The following is a 20,649-nucleotide window of genomic DNA, read 5'->3' on the forward strand; positions in this document are numbered from 1 at the left end:
TAAAGTGGGATTCGAACCAACGACGTGCCGGCGCTTTGTCAACTGAGCTATCTAGCCCTATGTTGGTGGTGTCCCTATTTTGTCAATATCTTTGTTCAGGGGTGGCAGTCAGAAGCCATTCAACTGTTAACTGCTGTGTAGCCAGGGATCACACCCAAATTACGATACAACCTGGGAAGCGGCAGCCAGGGGATCACCTTACCGGGATGCGACTAATTTATATTTTGTAGCCTCTCTAAATATTCTATTAATATGATTACAGACTTACCTCTTTAGTCACGCCTACCAGTTATTTTCCCTCGGACATTTAGTGCAGTGAATAGTTTTTTATATACCAGCGCTTTATAAGATTAAACTATTATTATTTTGAACCCAATGCTATGGAGGTTTATTCAGTGGGGTGAACACTTAGAGATAGGTTTACGGAAATGGTCCTTGCTGTGTATAAGGTCATGACATGAAGTGCGCCCGCAAGGCTATTGTTCTTATTGGGTGTTTAGCTTCCCTGGGTCTACCCCACGGTGCTCGCTCGGGTGAGCCCCTGACAAGAGCTAAACGAACGACCACTCACCGCTCTCGTAGTGACGTCATGCACCTGGGGCCAGCCCCCAAGTGACCCACTCCACAAGCAGGGCACTTGGGGCTGACCCAGGTGAGCCCCTGGAATGACGTCAAAGCTATTCGAACGCACCGGGGGCAGTCCAGGGTCGACCCAGGGAAGCTAAACGAACACACCCATTATTATTATTTACATACCTGTCATTTTGAATTATAGGAGGAGACCAGTTACTGTCGATGAGTGCCAAGGCGGACTTCAAGTACTGCTGATAAAATCGCCATTCATCGGGTCTAGATTAAATGAAATGAAACTCTCATTACTACATCCCTGAAGACACTACTCGATTAATATAGACTGTGCAAATTTGGGCCAATACAAGATAAATAGATGCTTTTGGGTTTTTTCCTTCTTCGGGATACAAATATAATTACTGAGAAAGTACCGAGTAATCATGGCTTAATACACATTGGCAGGCCTGTATGCTTTGTTTTTGAAAGGGCAAGGGCACCAAGGCAGTTTGTCCTTGATAAAGGGCACCCTATGTGGAAGTTGTACATTTCTACTGGTGCATTTCAAGGGCACCGAGGCAATGACCAAGAAAGCATGGAGGCAATTGCCTCTGTTGCCTCCATTAAGTATCAGACCTTCAAAAGTGTATGTGTAAAAAAAAAATTAGATATCTGCTTTTAAATCACAAAAAAGCATCAGAAGAAAACTCAAACTGATCATGCTCCAGAATGCATATACATGTATTAGGGCATTAACATTCTGAGGCCTTGCTCCAATTCAACGTATGCCAAACATCCAATAATTTGGGTCCAGAATGCCCTGGGAAGAACCCTGTGTGTGTTTGATGATCTAAAACAATGCTTTGAAATCATGCAGCATTAAAGGAACATTACAGAATTGGTAAGAAAAAAACTTACACGGTCTAATAATGATGATAGTAGAAAACATCCCTTGAAATATTTCTTTCAGAAATGTCATAATGTCATATTTGATGAGAAATAAATAAAACTTATTCCCCGTTTGGAGTTTATCGCTCAGTGGGCGTTTTATTTATATATTTCAAAACAATTTTCCCAGTACTTTCTTGTGACCGATGGCCGATCGATTTCAAACTTCTACAGGTTTGTCAGTTTATGTATGTGGTCTACATAAAGTGCTTACACTGCCAACAACTGTTTTGTTAGCAAAAACAAACTCCGCACATGTAGGCCCAAAGTTCCTTTGAATTTTTATTCTTTTTTTTTGGCAGAAATCTTTTGGAACGCTTGGTTGTTTTTCTCTCCTTTTTACTAACCTCTGTCTCAGTAACCTTCGATATGCTCCATTTGCCTCGGCCCACTGTGACATGTTGCAGTAAAGCTCAGCCTTACGGATTGGACACGCACCAACCTCAGCTTTCAGAAATTCTAGGGTGAGAAAATACAAACGCCAATAAAAATACTGACCTAAATTCTATCATTGAATACACATAAACCATAATGCTCAAAGACCCTTTAGCACGCGAACCCCCTGCAGCGCCACCATGCCTATTACCCGCATACATGTACATGTACATAATGCTCATGGTTGCGGGTTGGAATCCTGCCCAAGCAGTATGACTGTGGACTTTTTCTTCTGCTGGACTCGGGAAAGCACCAAGCTCAAACATTCTAACTTTTGCATCCCTGTTGGTTTTAATTGTCACTGTATACCTACATCCCCAGTATTTAGTCTTGGTGCACGATAGTAAAAAACATAAATTCAACACTACACATGTTGCCACCATCCCACCACTAGAGGGCGTTCTCCGAGAGCCATAACCTTGTTCAATCGTAGTGTGTGCTGCACGGAGCAGGGAATAGCAATGAGTGGTTATGGACAATACCGTTTTGCTCAAACACTACCCAGTCTATACTATTGCCCTGTGGAGACCTTCAGGCTATGGGCTCCCGAGCCCCTTCAAAGGTTTCCCATTGACTTGAATTTTTTTCCAATGGAAGTGCCTTTTGCAAAATGAGATCGAACTCAACTTCAAAAGTTTCCCATTGACTTTAAGATTTTCCAATGGAAGTGCCTTTTGCAAAATGAGATCAAACTCAACTTCAAAAGTTTCCCATTGACTTTAAGATTTTCCAATGGAAGTGCCTTTTGCAAAATGAGATCAAACTCAACTTCAAAAGTTTCCCATTGACTTTAAGATTTTCCAATGGAAGTGCCTTTTGCAAAATGAGATCAAACTCAACTTCAAAAGTTTCCCATTGACTTTAAGATTTTCCAATGGAAGTGCCTTTTGCAAAATGAGATCGAACTCAACTTCAAAAGTTTCCCATTGACTTTAAGATTTTCCAATGGAAGTGCCTTTTGCAAAATCAGATCGAACTCAACTTCAAAAGTTTCCCATTGACTTTAAGATTTTCCAATGGAAGTGCCTTTTGCAAAATGAGATCGAACTCAACTTCAAAAGTTTCCCATTGACTTTAAGATTTTCCAATGGAAGTGCCTTTTGCAAAAAATGAGATCGAACTCAACTTCAAAAGTTTCCCATTGACTTTAAGATTTTCCAATGGAAGTGCCTTTTGCAAAATCAGATCGAACTCAACTTCAAAAGTTTCCCATTGACTTTAAGATTTTCCAATGGAAGTGCCTTTTGCAAAATGAGATCGAACTCAACTTCAAAAGTTTCCCATTGACTTTAAGATTTTCCAATGGAAGTGCCTTTTGCAAAAAATGAGATCGAACTCAACTTCAAAAGTTTCCCATTGACTTTAAGATTTTCCAATGGAAGTGCCTTTTGCAAAATGAGATCGAACTCAACTTCAAAAGTTTCCCATTGACTTTAAGACTTTCCAATGGAAGTGCCTTTTGCAAAATGAGATCGGCCTCAAAGATGAAATTCCAGGCCGGGACCTTTTTTCTTTGTGTTGTCCTCCTGTCTCCATGAGGCAGCGAATATTAAAACACAAGTACATGTATGTATTTATCACACATCAGTGCATTGTAACAACCAATAATCATGATAATATTTGACTTAATAAATACACTTTTATACCTGATGCAATTATTAGATCTTTAAAACCCTCTGATGACCTACAGATCTGCAACATATACTGTAGACCGAAAACACGTTTTCCTTGATTACTCCTTCATTTTTTAGCGAAGACAAGTAAAACCCTTAAAGTTTGATCCTTGCTTGTTTGCCTTTTATAGTCGTTCAGTGATTGTTATTATCTTCTCTGCTTTTTTATATGCCCTCTCTTGCCTTAATGTATTTTTGGGGATTTAGGAGACATACGCCTTTTGGCGATGGTTATTTTTTTAACTTTTATGCTCTCCTGGGCACCCCACTGATGTTTTACTTTGTTTTCATAAATATGTTTAATGTATGTACATGTGCTTGTAAATGTGATTGCCCGAATAAATATTATTATAATAAATATTATTATTATTATTAAAAGAAAGAAGAAAAAAAAAACCCCAAAACCCAGACACAACAAAATTAGTCCTTGAAAACCTGTGACATAAGATAAGTTTTGAGAAGAGATTTGAATGGTGTGGTACAAAGACAAGATCTAAGATTGGTAGATGGTGTTCAGGGCTTAAATTTAACACTGGATCGAAGGCTCGAGGCCAGTGAATTCAGTATCGGGCCAGTAAACTCAAGACAGGACAAGTCCGGTGGGCTTTTTTTTATTTTTTATTCGATTTTTGTTGATGTTTAAATGCTAAATTTGGGTCTCACAAATATCTTTCAATCCTGCTGAGTATCACCCATAAAACAGAAGAGATAAAGTAAAACAGTTTAGATAACAAAACTGTGTTTGTAATATCAACACTAGAGGGCGCTATTCCCACAACCCTTGTTGCCAAGTCATGAGTTACTCTGCTGAATAAACGTGTATCTGGAAGTTATACTCTGTGAAGATATCCACTCATTTCATGTTGTCATTTTGATTCTGTTCTTGTTAATGAAATCCCATTCCAGTAAAGATTCTGAGCTACAAGTCCCTGCAGGGCCCAATTTCAAAGAGCTGCTAAGCACAAAAATTTACTGAGCATGAAATTTCTTCCTTGAAAAAAACAGGATTACCAACCAATTTTTCATTTGTTGCATCTTGCTTGTTACTGGTATTCAGCAATAAGAGATGTTAAATTTGCATCGGGGATAAAGAATATTAATTTTACCCATACACCGATGTGTGTTAGCACTGTATACTCAGTACTTTCCTGAGTCCTGTAAAAAACTATCACAGGCATGTTACTCGGGTGGGATTCAAACCCCCGACCCTTGCAATTCTAGAGCAGTGTCTTACCAACTAGACTACCGAGGTTGCCTGGTATTCAGCTGTCGTTTGCTTAAAATCCTAAAAATCACGTGGAAATATAGTTGATAATCCTGTTTTAATCAACGGAAGACATTTCATGCTAAGGAAATTTGTGTGCTTAGCAGCTCTATAAAATTGGGCCCAGTTCTGTGGATTTTCTCCCAAAACTCAAGCACTGCAGTAAACTCATGACTGAACAAGTCCGGCGATCTTTTTTGTATTTTTCATTTCAATAGTAAAACTTCACTGTGTGAAGGCCTTATATCTTGAACAAAAACAAATTATGTTGACAAATTATGTTCAATTGTTGACGAATTATGTTCAAATGTTGACGAATTATGTTCAAAAATGTTGACAAATTATGTTCAATTGTTGACGAATTATGTTCAAATGTTGACAAATTATGTTCAAATGTTGACAAATTTTGTTCAAATAAGTTATATTCAAATGTTGACGAATTATGTTCAAATGTTGACAAATTATGTTTAAATGTTGACTTTGAGAGTCTGATTAAATATCTTTCAAATGTATCATGTCTGTCGCGTAATGGAGTACAATACCCATAAAGAAAGAAACAACAACAAAAACCAGTCAATATGCAGGATGATTCCTGGTCTCGTAAAAGCAGTTCTGGCCCAGTAAACATTTTGAGCAACAAGCCAGGGTTCACCCCACAGTGGTCAGTGCCTGGAAAACCCGCCCGGCACTCAGGAGGATTCCCCAACCACCACTGAAAGAATTTCCTCTCTTTCCGACCACCACACATTTTTTAGAAACTTTTTAATTACAATTGCAATTTCAAAGGTTTTTAGCTGAATGTAAAACTGGGTATTTACCAATAAAAATTGTACCTGAAGCCATTAATTTTTTAGCACTTCTTTGATTTGAGTCTATATAAATATATAACTGATCCATCTCGCAATGGTTAACAGGGAAACATTTTTCAACCAACAAAAGAAATCCCTGGCAGAACCATGACAAACCCAGATTTTTTTTAATTTTCCTCCCATTTTTGAGCTCTAATGAGATGATTTCACCATGGCCTGTACACGTATACCTTGGCCTGGCAATAAAATAGTACGTCTGATTAATTGATGATTGATTGAAGGTATGGTCCATTTCCTCTTCCAATTCATTAACTCGGCCGACGAATACAGAAACGGGAGGGGTAATTTATTCTAAAACAGTATTTATTATGATTGGCCTGTTTTCCATAACAATTCAGCATGTTTCCTGTCATTGTAAAAGCAACTACTAGAAAAATTAATCGCAAAATTAGCATTTTATACAAGAATATTTTATTGAAAACAATTCTTTAGGGGGTTATGTTTTAACCTTCATTTTTTTTAAACAGCTTCTTCAGCGAGAAAAAAATAGTTTATGGAAATTCTATAAAAACAGCTTTATAATGTCGTTGTTTAAAGCCATTGGACACTTTCGGTACAGAATTTGTTTTAAAAGTTCACAGATTTACAAATAACTTACAGGGTTTATATAAGTTGTGATACACGCAGTGTGGGCCTTGGACAATACTCTTTACCGAAAGTGTCCAATGGCTTTAAAAAAAAATTGTTTATCTTCAATCTTCAGATTAGTCCATGAACAATCTAGCGATTTTTGTCTGATCCCTTTGAATGTCACAAAGATAAAGTGCGCTTTATAAATGCTGTTTTAATATTATTATTATTATTATCATGAAATTTAAACTTTTATATTTTTACAATTCTGACTTTTGTGAAATTATTGATCCAAATATTATGCTTTAAACTCAAAAGTAAAAAAAAAAACTACTTCTGCTTTTGATGGCATGCGTCAAATTGGCACCTTCATTTTTGATGATGTACAAATGATTGTTAAAATGCAATGTGTGGTTCGGGAGTTATGACTCATACAAATATTACAGGCACTGGACACTATCGGTAATTATTTAAAATAATTTTTAGCATAAAAACTAATTGGTAACGAGCAACGAAGAGTTGTGGATAGGATCAAACATTGTGAGAAACAACTCCCTCTAAAGTAACATATTTTTTTTTTTTTTTTTTTAAGGTAATTTCTTACCCAAATAATAAAAGACTTCAGGCCTGAAGCCTTTTATTAGGCATCTGAAAGCACATACATTTGTGCAACAACGGTGCAACAACGGCAATTACATGTACTTTTATTATTTTTCTTGCAACTTCGATGACCAAATTGAGTCCAAAGTATCACAGATTAGTTATTTCATGCATGTAGGGATACACCAAATGAGAAGACTGGTCTTTGACAATATTACTAAAGGTGTCTAGTGCCTTTTAACTTTGATTGAATGTAATTTGACACCTGATGACATCACTGTAACATCACCAATTTGTGCTGTCTTTAGATTGATGTTCAATTGCCTGATGACTCAAGGCTCAGTTTCGTTTCAATTCAATCTTGAGTCATGCTGTGAAGAAGTGTTGGGAGGAAGGGGGATGGGGGTGGCAGCAGACAAAGAAAAAACAAGTAAAAACGAGAGAAGGTTCAAAGATAATAAGAGTTGGGGCCAGACTGAAAAGAAAATTAAGAACAAAACAGAAGAACCCCCCCCCCCCCGCCCAACAAATAAACAAAAAATAAAATAAAATAATAAAAATGTTTTCGCTGCTTCAGGACAATCCAAAAGACAACAGGACATGCACTCAAAATGTTTACTAGAACAGAATCACTGGACCAGAACCAAATTGAGGAAATCTTTTCACAGGTTCTGGCCACCTGTATTCAACTGTTTTTTTTTAATTATTTCAACAACAAAGCATTTAGACATGTGAGAGAAGATTGATCTGATCTGTATTTTTGCGAACTAAGTGTGCTTCATGGCTCTACTTAACGTAAGCACAGAATCGGCGCTTACAGAAGCAGGGAATTCTGTGCTTACGGCAAGCGTATTTCAAAGGTTAGCGGCAAATTTTGGCTTGTGCGCGTGCATACTCCACGTTACTAGGCATTCTAGGCTTACAAGGTAAGCGCAGAAATTCGGCGCTAGCACGTCAAGCGGGGAATCGTGAATGTAAGCGCTGAATTCGGCCGTAAGCAGAGCCATGAAATTGGGCCCTGAAAGTTCACATTTGAACAAATTTGTTTCTGTTCAATATACAGTATCAAACAGTGAGGTACACACAGTATGTAGTACATGAATTGTTATTCAAGTAAAAAACACAATCTTGACCGTCTGACTTGCAGGCGTGATCCTTCACTGAGGCAACAAAGCTATTGCCTCAATGCACCCTGGTCATTGCCTTGGTGCCCTTGAAATGCTTGAGAAGAAATTCACATTCTCCTCATAGGGAGGCCTTCACTAAGGATAAAATGCCTTTGTGCCCTTGCCCTTTCAAAATCGTCGCATACTGGCCTGGACTTGTCAAGTTAACTGGCCCAACGACCTTTAAACCAATGGCCTGGGGACTGAGTCCAGTGTAAAATTTGAGCCCTGTGGGGCTGCACGAACACCTAAAAGAGGGTGGAAAATTAGAACAAAAAGAAGTGTTCACACTAATGCACGGACACAGCAACAAAAAAAAGAGCAAAAGGTCGCGAGTTTATAAGCCTTTAAGATTGAGACTCGGTGTTATTTGAGTGATTGATGAAAGCAGCCAATTATGACATTATGCTCTGGGCAGTACGAGTAGCAGTAACGAACTGAAAGCTTTTCCTAATGGAGAAGGACATGACATCAGCAAAATGGGAACAAGCTCAATAAGATATTCTGTGCATACACAATGATGGCGGGGCCGAAACAGCGGCTAAAGTATGGCCGATCAAAATCACCATTGTCACTTATTGAATCCCATTTATTTATTTATTTATTGGTTTGTAGTTTATGAAAATCGTTTTTAAAAGCCACAGCCAGAGGCATATCTGAATTTGAATCACAATGTTTAAAAAAAAATGAAAAAAAATATTAATTTAAGGCACAAAAGCCAAGTAAAAAAACCTACTCCACCTCAAAATACTCAGATTGTCAAAAAAACAAACAGAAACAAATGCGACAAAGCATGACAGTCTCTACACCCCCCCCCCCCCATCAAAAGATTACGGGTAACCTAACTGAGGTTTACCATGCCCGATGTGGAGCATAGGCTATTCGTCCCCCCTTGACTACTGTTCTTGAACTTTAACATGCTCGTACAGATCATACCGAAGTACCCCCTTAAAATCTTCTGAAGAATTCCTGTGATTCGAAGCATATTTTAAAGACACAATAGGGGGAGGGGAGGGGGAGGATACACTATGCTCCAAATTGAGCACCAAACGTACCAAGATAAGGCAAGAACATTAGTCAGAACCCTTTAGCTATAATGAGAACCATCATTCCTAATTGCTACTGCAGTCAGGGAACATGACAGCCAACATTTCCAGCTTGATAAACCGACTTTTGATGCTTAGTCTAGACACAACATAACCTACAGGCAACTCGTAAATTCTAAAATCATTTTGAATTTCGCTCTGGGTGGTGTGAGCATTGATACCACCATCTTGGTGTTTTTAAGTGCACCAATAACGGGACTCCATCCGGAAACAGAAGCTCGACGACACCGGGTCGAATTGTCCGAGCGCAATTAAAGTGTCCTCACCACTTTGTAATGCGATTTTCCTCATCAATCCTAACAAGGCTGACATTTTATTTATATCAATTTACTGGCAGTGCCTAATGAAATCATCACATTAGTCATCGGGAGGCCTCGCGGCTCCAAACAAAATTTGTCATCAGGGATATTTGCTGATGAGTTTCAAATATCATTACTGGGGCCAATTTTTTTCTTCTTTTCTCAATGGCGTCAACAAATTTCCGCCTTTGGGGAGAAGATGTAGCCAGTAGCCTCCTACCTGTCTCCTTAAGAGGGATGGTGGGTTGGTGCAACTGTAGGAAGGCACCTTAGGGTAAAATCCATTCGAAGGATATCGCCCCCTTCCTTATTAACCCCCAGCACCATCCTCTCGTAATCCCCCAATAGAAGTGAAAACGATCGTCAATTTTATCAAAACAACACAAAATAAAGTCTTGTAATTTATTTAACATTCTAAAGTTGGTATTGACGAAGTTGAGAATACTGCTGTGTAAACAATTTGCTATTTTGCCTTTAATTGTAGAGCCTACAACACAATGTAAGTGGGGCTAAGGATAATCATTTGGTTTTACACGATGCTCGAGGGAGATTTGGGGGTTATAATTAGTTAAAGCACAAGTGTACATAGATTGATTGGTGCTGGAGTTGTTTTGTGTTCTATAAAGTAGTACCAACGCAAGAAGTTGTCATCCACGTATTATTTATTGTCGTTTGAATTCGAGGAAGCAGATCGAGTAACCCTCTGTTCTGACAGATGCATTCCTTTTTAAAACTTTTAACTTGAAAAAGTCTCCTTTTGTCAAGACAACACAAAAGATGAAGGAACAAAGCGTTCCCTAAAATCGCTTCAAAAAGCTGCACAGATTTAACTTTGAAAAAGTCTCCTTTGTTTCTTGATGACAAACAGTTGTTTGTCCATATGGTGTCTGTTTACCCTTGACTTGGGTAAAAAAACTTGAAAACCCTAGAACAATCTCACGTGTTGAGTTACCATTTGGTGTAGGATTTTGTTAGACATGAGGAAGGATTCAAGCTTTAATCACATTAATGTGTATTAAGGATTTAAGGTTAATGCATGTCTGGCGTTTAAATCTTGTCATTTCACAAGGTTGGAACATTGAGTGACATTCGTCCTCGTTGTTAAACCTTTATTGACTCAATTATTTCATGCAACATCTGATTCGCCTCTAAGGGAGGAAAATCTTCAATTAAGATGTTTACCAGTAACTTGGACACAATGGCAGTGTTGTGGCAGTAATTTTTTTTCTCTTTTAAACTCAATCAAAAACAAAAGTCAGGGGTGAGATCGCTCAAGCTCTGTTTTTTTACTGATCAGGAGAGTGTAGGTTCGAGTCCAGGTCACTGGCATTTGTGTCCTTGAGCAAGATACATGGTACTTTAAAATAATATTGCTTTGTCATTTGGGTGGTATATTAGCCATCAAATGTAGGTCCCATATACAAGGATTATTAGGGCAAGTAAAAGAACCCAGAACACTTATCCTGGAAGAGTAGGGGTTATCCCTGGTGTTTCTGGTTCTCATACATGTACATGTACCTGTAGCAAGCACCCCTGTTTACAGGTCTCCTCAGGCTTGTGAGCTACAACAATTAAGTTCACTTATGAGGCACACTTGGTTTCATTGCCAGAAATATAGAACACTTATTGTGGAAGAGTAGGGGTTAACCCCCTGTGTTTCTGGTTCACATACCAAGCACCCTTGCTTTCCGGTTTCCTCAGGCTTGCAAGCAATGTCCCCAGTGGAAGAGTAGGGGGTTAACCCTGGTGTTTTTGGTTCACATGTACCATACATGTACCTGATGTACATGTACACAGCAAGCACCCTTGCGTACAGGTTTCCTCAGGCTTGAAAAATAGAACACTTATTGTGGAAGAGTAGGGGTTAACCCCAGTGTTTCTGGTTCACAAAAAAACACCCTTGTTTACAGGTTTCCTCAGGCAGTCAGGGTTGCAAGCTACAGTAATTAGGTTCACTAATGAGGCATAGTTGGTTTCATTACCAGAAATATATAATAAAAGTAAATGGCACATCGTGTTCTAAGCTGGTTGTATTGACCTAGTGCAAATTGTAAGCATTACAAGAATGTCTAACTATTCTAATTAATAGAATAGTTGACTCATGTCATTCAATAATAACTACTAGTGGCAAAAGGAAGAATTTACATTTTGTTTTAAGGACACTTAACTGGACACCAATGGTCATTACTCAAAATAGTTGTAAGCATAAACATGAGAAACGGCTCTCTCTGAAGTAGCGTAGTTTTTGAAAAAAAGGTTATTTCTCACTCAAGTAAACTGAAGCCTTTTGTTATGTATCTGAAAGTACACATGGTTGTACATCAAGGGGTGTTTTTTTCTTTGAGTGAGGAACTACCTCTTTCTCAAAAACTGTGTTACTTCCTAGTTACTTCAAGTTTGTTTACTATCAACAGCTCCCCTTTGTTCATTACCAAGTTTGTTTTAATGCTAACAAGTGTTTTGAGTAATCACCAATAGTGTTCAGGGGCCGATTTCACAAAGAGTTAGGACTCGTCTTATCTCGAGTTAGGACGAGTAACTCGTCCTAACTTAGGATTAATCTTAAGGTCTGAATGCTACAGTGCAGGGTTGGGACTCGTCCTACTGTAAGTCCTAAGATTAGTCTTAAGTTAGGAAGAGTTCTGTGAAATCGACGGCAGTGCCTTTGAATATTTAAAATAATTTCTATCTTTTCAGTACAAGTGGATAAGAATGTCAACTTACGTCCCAGTGTTCCATCCAAGACGTTGACAGCTTTGTCATGTTTCTTGAGGTAGCCCAGAATCATCAGATAGATGTTGACTTCAGCCTCAGCCTCCATCTTTCCTTCATTCACCATTCTATCCACCATTTTCTCGGCTAAAGGCAGGTACATCATCTGCGCCAACTTGTCATCGGTTGCTGTCAGGGCCTAAAAATTTCAATAACTATTATTTTTTCTTGTTTTTTTTATCAAAGCTGTGATGTAAAAAATAAAATGCCCCTGGTTCAGTCCCTACCCGATTGCTTAAGCTTTCCCCCAGTGGGGAGTTTGTATTTATAAGAAATCAAATTGGCTCAGTTGTTTTTTCTCTGCTTTTCACCTCTGTGGAACCCAGTTCGAATCCCACCTCAGACCGGAGCCTTTCATACGGATCCGTTTTTCATGACCCTGGTTCAGTCCCTACACGATTGCTTGAGCTTTCCCCCAGTGGGGGGAGTTTGTATTTATAAGAAATCAGATTGACTCAGTTGTTTTTTCTCTGCTTTCACCCCTGTGGAACCCAGTCCGAATCCCACCTCAGACCGGAGCCTTTAATCTGGATCCGTTTTTCAGTCCCTACCTGATTGCTTTGGCTTTCCCAAGTGGGTTTTCCTCCTATTTAGGGTTTTGTATTTATAAGAAATCAGATTGGCTCCTTTGTTTTTTCTCTGGTTTCACCTCTGTGGATCCCAGTTCGAATCCCAACTCAGACCGGAGCCTTTCGGATCCGTTTTTCAGTCCCTACCTGATTGCTGACAAATTTGGATGTGCAAACGTAATCATTCAAATCTTATTTTGGAGGATACTACAGCAAAAGATAAGGGAGTTTGGGAGGTGAGGTAAAGGGCTGGGTGGTTTTGTTTCAAGTACTTTTTCAAAAACAACAACCATTGTTGGCAAAGACTTACCTGAAGAATAATGCTCATTACGCCCCAGAAGTAGTAAGGATTCTTCGGGAAGACCTTGTATAACTCCTTAGCAACCTGTGTACAGAAAAGTTACAGACAATGGAATGATTTAACTTTTGAAAAGAAAAAGAAGAAAAAAAGGCCCATTAGAGATGAACCCTTCCTCCTGATAACATCTTTATGATAAGTTATTTTCTTTGATTAGCTATCTTTTTTCCTTTTGTAAACTAACCCAGTTGCAGCACTCATCATTTTGTCACATTATCTTCAAGAAAAATGCTTTTTATAGTTGAAAGCTGCTGTACGCTTTAAAGGCAGTGGACACTATTGGTAATTACTCAAAATAATTATCAGCATAAACCCTAACTTGGTAACAAGTAATGGAAAGAGGTAGATAGTATAAAACATTGTGAGAAACAGCTCCCTCTGAAGTGATGTAGTTTTCGAGAAAGAAGTAATTTTCCATGAATTTTATTTCAAGTTTAGAATTTGAGGTCTCGAAATCAAGCATCTGAAAGCACACAAGTTTGTGTGACATAGGTGTTTTTTCTTTCATAGTTATCTCGCAACTCCGACGACCAATCGAGCTCAAATTTTCACAGGTTTGTTAATTTATGCATATGTTGGGAAACACCAAGTGAGAAGACTGGTCCTAGACAATTACCAATAGTGTCCATTGTCTTTAACCAAGTATCTGTTTTAATGGCATTAATTTTAAGAGCGATTTCTAACATACATGTATACATGTAGCTTCTCTGTACGCTTCAAGTTTGCTTGAAGATATATTCAGCAGTGTGGGATATGGGACCCAGCAGCGCTATATTATTTCATATTCTACTCCCGCTTCTATTTATAATATTTTACATACTATGGCAGTCATTTTGATTGGTAGTCATTTGCAATATGCTTTTCGAACTATGTTAATTTATGTTCTCATTGTGGTACCAGTTTGCTTGGCCCCAGAGGCCAGTCTATCCAGGACCGCTGGGATGGGCTAATCGCTTGCACAGATTTTTGTTCAGGAAGTACATCATGCGTACAGTGCATAGAAATATGGTGCAATGTGAGTGTGATGCATGATGGGACTGCGCATTATTAAACCAATGACAGTGCATGACACGTTTGCACATCCCAGCGCCTTTGGTTAAAGGCAGTGGACACGTTTGGTAATTACTCAAAATAATTATTAGCATAAAACCTTTCTTGGTGATGAGTAATAGGGAGAGGTTGATGGTATAAAACATTGTGAGAACAGCTCCCTCTGAAGTGCCATAGTTTTTGAGAAAGAAGTAATTTTCCACGAATTTGATTTCGAGACCTCAGATTTAGAACTTGAGGTCTCGAAATCAACCATCTAAACGCACATAACTTCGTGTGACAAGGGTGTTTTTTTTTCTTCATTATTATCTCGCAAGTCCGATGAGAAGTTTTTGAGAAAGAAGTAATTTTCCACGAATTTGATTTCGAGACCTCAGATTTAGAACTTGAGGTCTCGAAATCAACCATCTAAACGCACATAACTTCGTGTGACAAGGGTGTTTTTTTTTCTTCATTATTATCTCGCAAGTCCGATGACCGGTTGAGCTAAAATTTTCACAGGTTAGTTATTTTATGCATATGTTGAGATACACCAACTGTGAAGGCTAGTCTTTGACAATTACCAATAGTGTCCACTGCCTTTAAAGCAAGGCGCTGGGGACGAGCGAATGGTACCCGCTGCTACGGGTTCAAACTGTCTCTAGCCTTCGGGCTATAGTTCAGTGTCTGAGATACCCTGTGCATATGCTGTGGTACCCTTTGCAAAGTTCTGATTCAAACTTATGTACATTTTCCTCATAGAAATGCCACTTACCAGACAGCAATTGCTGTGCCCCTTCATGAGAGAGGGCCTGGGTCACACATCTGACCTAGAAAACTCACCCGTAAGATTTCCCTACAGGCTTTTTTTCACAGAACTCGACAAAGTATTGAGTATACTCATTGGTGGTAAGAGTAAAGTCCAAATTATAGCTATTAATATGCTTTTCCTTTGTCCGGTATTCAAGTCATCATTTTTTCACGGACTATTACATGTAATAACTGTGCGAGTATAATAAATGCATTTGTCCTTTGTGTCTCAGTTTGAAAGTAAAGATTGAACTGCGACGCCAGTTGTCTGACATGTTTCCTGCAACGTAATAAAATAAAACTAAATCCCTTCAATTTGTTAACACATATCTAGGCCATTATCATCATACTTGTCATAGACACCTATCAAACTTGAGCCTTGGGCAAGGCACTTAACCATAATAGCTTTGTAAAAAGTTGGGACGGTAGTGAATTCTGCTCTATTAAGCTAGTCTCCTAGTAAATTGTACCCATACCAACAGACTGTGAACACTATTTGTAGGTGGCTCCTAGTGGATGATACCCATGCCTACATCCTTGGGCACTGTGAAGGGGTAACCCTGTTCATCCCCAGGAGTAGGTGGCTCCTAGTGGATGATACCCTTGCCTACATCCTTACGGACTGTTAAGGGATAAACCTGTTCAGCCCCAGGAGTAGGTGGCTCCCAGTGGATGATACCCATGCCTACATCCTTACGGACTGTTTAGGGATAACCCTGTTCAGTCCCATTTGTAGGTGGCTCCTAGTTGATGATACCCATGCTTATATCCTTACACACCACTGTGAAAGGTGAAAAGGATAACCCTGTTTCAGTCCAAGTGAGTTCACAAACAGATTTGGGTCAATAGCACGAATCAGTAAAGTGTAGTAGGCCCTAGCCCTCACCTTGAAGTGGCCTTCCGGCCTTGTGATACCAACGATCTCCCATTAAATAAAAAAAAAAAAATTAAACAAAAACAATTTTGGGTCAAACATTTAATTGACCATGAAGCCGTTGCTGAGAACAAATGGCGTTTCATTTGTACCTTTTAACCGAAGTGTGACGAGTAGGCCTATGACACCATCGGTGATTTCAGAAAATCTAACCAAATCGCATTGGTGAGGAGAGGTCAATTGGTGACCTGGAAGTACAGGACTTGAAATACCCACTTAAAATAATAAGAAAGACTTGTAACTACATAATGCCCACATCCACCTTGAAAAAGAGCTAAAACTGACACAACAAAATATTAGTCCTTGAAAACCTGTGACAAAAGATAAAATTTGAGAAGAGATTTAAAAGATCATCTCAGATTAAGTGGTAGAGAGTTCCAGATGGGTGGCACAGCTTGTCACACCAGGAGTGTAAAGACTTGGGTTCAATGAGGAGAAGTATGAACTGAAGTATGGAACTGGATCGAAGATTCCTTGACAGAGTGCTAACTTGAAGTACTTCTAAGAAATACATCAAGTGGGGAGCCTTGACGTTAAGTGCTTTGTGGACAATGGACATCAGCTTGAAGATGATACGCTGATAGATAAGGAGACAGTGAAATTGTTTTTGAATTGGGGTGATAGAACAGGTTTTTTAGACAGTGTACTGATGCGGGCTGCAGTGTTTTGAAGGCATTGACAACAACTAGAGTCCAGTGGCCTTTGCATTGGTCCTGAGGACCAGTTTTAAGAGAGAACATTGTTTAGATTGCACTCATCAGGGGTCTCGGGAAAAAATGGTGTCAACTCGACAAAGTTTTCTAATAATAATAATTACAAGTTCTTATAATTATACTGTAAGCGCACTTTATAAAAAACTATATCAATGTGCTTTTTAGTGCCCAGGTCATTGGGCAAATAACATTCCTTAAATCTTTCTCAGCTCCGTGAGGAGTCTACAGCCCTGAGCTACCGTGGTGCTCAAAATGTTTTTTTATACAAAATATCAATCTCTACCCTCACAAGTACCCATTTATACCCCTGGTTGAAGAGAAACAACTTTACAGTAAAGCATATTGGTCAAGGAGACTCAAGTGTCATACCAGGACTTGAAACCAGATAGTTTTAGAAAAAAAAAAAAAATATATATATATCCTGGGCCATGACCTGGATTCGAACCCACACTCCAATGTTGACTTTAAGACAGTGGACACTATTTGTAAATGACAAAGACTAGCCTTCACAATTGGTGTATCTCAACATATGCATAAAATCACAAACCTGTGAAATTTTGAGCTCGATCGGCCGTCGAAGTTGCGAGATAATAATGAAAGAAAAAACACCCTTGTCACACGAAGTTGTGTGCTTTTAGATGCTTGATTTCGAGACCTCAAATTCTAAATCTGAGGTCTCGAAATCAAATTCGTGGAAAATTACTTCTTTCTTGAAAACTAGTACTTCAAATGAGCCGTTTCTCAGTGTTTTATACCATCAACTTCTCCCCATTACTTGTTACCAAATAAGGTTTTATGCTAATAATTATTTTGAGTATTTACCAATAGTGTCCACTGTTTAACCACCAGAACTTGAATTCAATGCTCTAAAACCACATGGCCATGACACCCTTCCGAACCCCCTACTCTGATGACTAAATCACAAGAACTTGAATTCGATGCTTTAAACCACTCCGCCATGACACCCCACAATTTTGCCAATTCTGCAGTTTTGTCTTTCAAGAACCAACATGACCTGAAATGAACCGAGTACAAACGACTTTGACTCTTATTATCCTCTCTTGTTGTAAACACGTTCATCAAAACCTGATTAATATCCGATTAATCCGCACAACCCAGTAGTCCCTTTGTCCCCAAAACCCATTAAAAAAAACCAGACCGGTTGTTTTATACCCCTTTCTGATGGCCTCTGAAGAAAGTCGATACCACAAGTTCAATTGCAGTCGCCGTCACACACAGTCAGTTTTCACGGCTTGAAATTTTTGAATTATGTAAACATTTAGTTTGTTTGAAAGTATCATTCAAATCCTCTGCAAGGTGATTTACATCATTTATACCGACGACGCTTTTTCAATCAGATCCTTTTCAAACAATTGTCGCCGAAATAATTGCCATCATTTGTGACACCGTACCGTTGCAAGTTCCCGAGTAATAAAAGAATAATGCCATCAAGCGGATTAAATTATGGAACATCCATCATTGTCAGGTACAATGTAGGATATCAGTAACAGAAACAACTCATCGCAGTTTTCCCCAAAGTCGGTTCTGAACGATTCTTTTCATATTGATTTCATGGGCGCCCAGGCCTCAAAATTGACCCACGGCACCACATTGATGCCTTGTTAACTTTTGCTGTTGTGCCCTTTGCAAGAATTCAATACATATTAATATTTTCCTCATTGAAGTGCCCCCTTACCCGGGAAAAACTGCTGTGCCCCTTCAAGAGCAAAGTTCAAGTCCTGTGTGCCCTATTGCGGATAAGAAATAGACACTTAAATCTGACAACTAAATCACCCGGGCCAGTTAATTTCAGATTCTAAAAGCAAGCAGACAAAACCATTAAAAATTGACCCCTTAGAGTAAATTCTAATTGGAAATGACTTTTAAAAATGGTGTGTGATGTTGCCGAGAGGTCTACATTGTTGTACGCATGTACATGTAGCACATTGGACTCAGATTCTGCTTGCTGAGTCATCGGTCCAAAGGCTTTTTCATTCACAATATCAACCTCTACCCTCGCAGGTACCCATTTATTCCCCTGGGTGAAGAGAAGCAATTATAGTAAAGTATCTTGCTCAAGGACACAAGTGTCACAACCGGGATTGGAACCCACACTCCGGTGAAAACGCACCAGCACTTGAATTCGATGCTCTTAACCACTCGGCCATGACACTCAACACTTGTGTCATTGAGCAAGGTACTTAACCATAATTGCTTCTCTTAACCAGGTGTTAATCAAATAATAATAATAATAATAATAATAATACCAAAACTTATATAGCGCCCTAATCATGTGTAAACATGCTCTAGGGCGCTGAACATGGAAAAATAGACAAACTAAAACATAAGAAAATACTGAATCAAGGTGTATATAGCCCGGTTCATACTTCAGGCGATGCGAACTTCATTGCGCCACAAAGGGAAATGGAGCGCGTACCGATTGTTTCCTCACCAAAATTCGCTTCGCATTTGCAGAAGTATGAACTGATCTTCAACAAGTGCTTATAAAGGGCTGAGATTTATGGTGTTGAATTAACCCTTTACATGTAGCGCTAATTTAAAGGCAGTGGACACTATTGGTAATTACTCAAAATAATTATTGCCGTAAAACCTTTCTTGGTGACAGGTAATGGGGAGAGGTTGGTGGTATAAAACATTGTGAGAAACAGCTCCCTCTGAAGTGCCATACATGTAGTTTTGGAGAGAGAAGTAATTTTCCACGAATTTGATTTCGAGACCTCAAGTTTAGAACTTGAGGTTTCGAAATCAACCATCTAAACGCACACAACTTCGTGTGACAAGGGTGTTTTCTTCTTTCATTATTATCTCGCAACTTTGATGACCGATTGAGCTCAAATTTTCACAGGTTTGTTATTTTATGCATATGTTGAGATACACCAACTGTGAAGGCTAGTCTTTGACAATTACCAATAGTGTCCACTGCCTTTAAAGGGTAGGGTCATAGATAAAAAAATTAATGACCAATAAAACTTGAAAAGTAATGCAGCCTGTACAAAGTATGAACTTTTTGAAGAAAGTATTCCCTTCAAAGTGATATGGCTCATCATGCATAGATAATTTTTCACCCCAAAACACCGATCAGCAGAGTGTGTGGGTCCGAATCCCCAGCCGTGACAATTTTGTCCTTAAGCAAGACACTTCACCATTGCTTCGTCCTTCGGATGGGGCGTTAAGCCGTTGGTCCCATGTGTTATGTATCGCATGTAAAACAACCCAGTGCACTTATCGAAAAGAGAAGGGGGTTCGCCCCGGTGTTCCTGGCCCGATCGGCAGCAAATTGCGCCACCAGCTTGTAAAAACATTACACGGTGCTATCAGAATAAGTCTCATAATTCAAACGTAGTCCAACATCTTGCAGGAAATACTGTATGTTACAGCACCAGGAGCGTCACTGAGTGACGGACATATGTGTGCTATATAAGAAGCCACAATTATTATTATTATTAATATGTCGAATTCTGAAGGTTGGTCTCCGATTTAGAAAGCTGCCATAGGTACACCTACTGCCTACATGTAACCGCTGTGACCTTACTAAACATGACGGATTCAACGCTCCGGTAAAAATACCTGGGGTGAATTTCACAAAGGTAGTCCTCACTTAGGACTAGTCCTAGGCAATACTAAGAGATAGGACCAGTCCTAAGTTAGGATGAGTTACTGGTCCTAACTTAGGACCAGTCCTATCTCTTAACATTGCCTAGGACTAGTCCTAAGTTAGGACCACCTTTGTGAAATCCACCCCTGGTCAATTATTTCGCTGTTTTCTAGACATTGCATTCAGCTGAAACTTTCACATGTGACATTTGGTGTGTCATTCGTTATAATTTTGCCCATCAATCAGTCTTACGTTGACAAAAAACCAATCTACTTTAAGCAGCTTGAGCTGTAGGCACCTGAGGGAGTTCAGAGAGTTTGATGAATGGTCATTGTGTACCTGATAAACAGG

The 20,649-nt window shown here is 39.0% G+C and overlaps 1 protein-coding gene across 3 annotated transcripts in view; it reads right to left on the reverse strand.

Moving 5' to 3' along the window:
• LOC139938624 (N-alpha-acetyltransferase 25, NatB auxiliary subunit-like) overlaps positions 1 to 20,649 on the reverse strand; it is a 59,976-nt gene that overhangs the window by 22,895 nt on the left and 16,432 nt on the right. For all 3 annotated transcript variants that reach the window (XR_011786182.1, XR_011786181.1, XM_071934219.1), the window contains exons 5-8: positions 13,149 to 13,223; positions 12,222 to 12,408; positions 1,863 to 1,974; positions 757 to 849 (exon numbers count right to left, since the gene is read on the reverse strand). Coding sequence is in view for 1 of the 3 variants with exons in the window: in XM_071934219.1 (XP_071790320.1) it covers positions 757 to 849; positions 1,863 to 1,974; positions 12,222 to 12,408; positions 13,149 to 13,223 (467 nt within the window). In the remaining 2 variants the exon portion in view is untranslated. The remainder of the gene's footprint in view (positions 1 to 756; positions 850 to 1,862; positions 1,975 to 12,221; positions 12,409 to 13,148; positions 13,224 to 20,649) is intronic.

This window comes from Asterias amurensis, chromosome 6, assembly GCF_032118995.1.
Source record: "Asterias amurensis chromosome 6, ASM3211899v1".
Classification (NCBI taxonomy): Eukaryota; Metazoa; Echinodermata; class Asteroidea; order Forcipulatida; family Asteriidae; genus Asterias; species Asterias amurensis.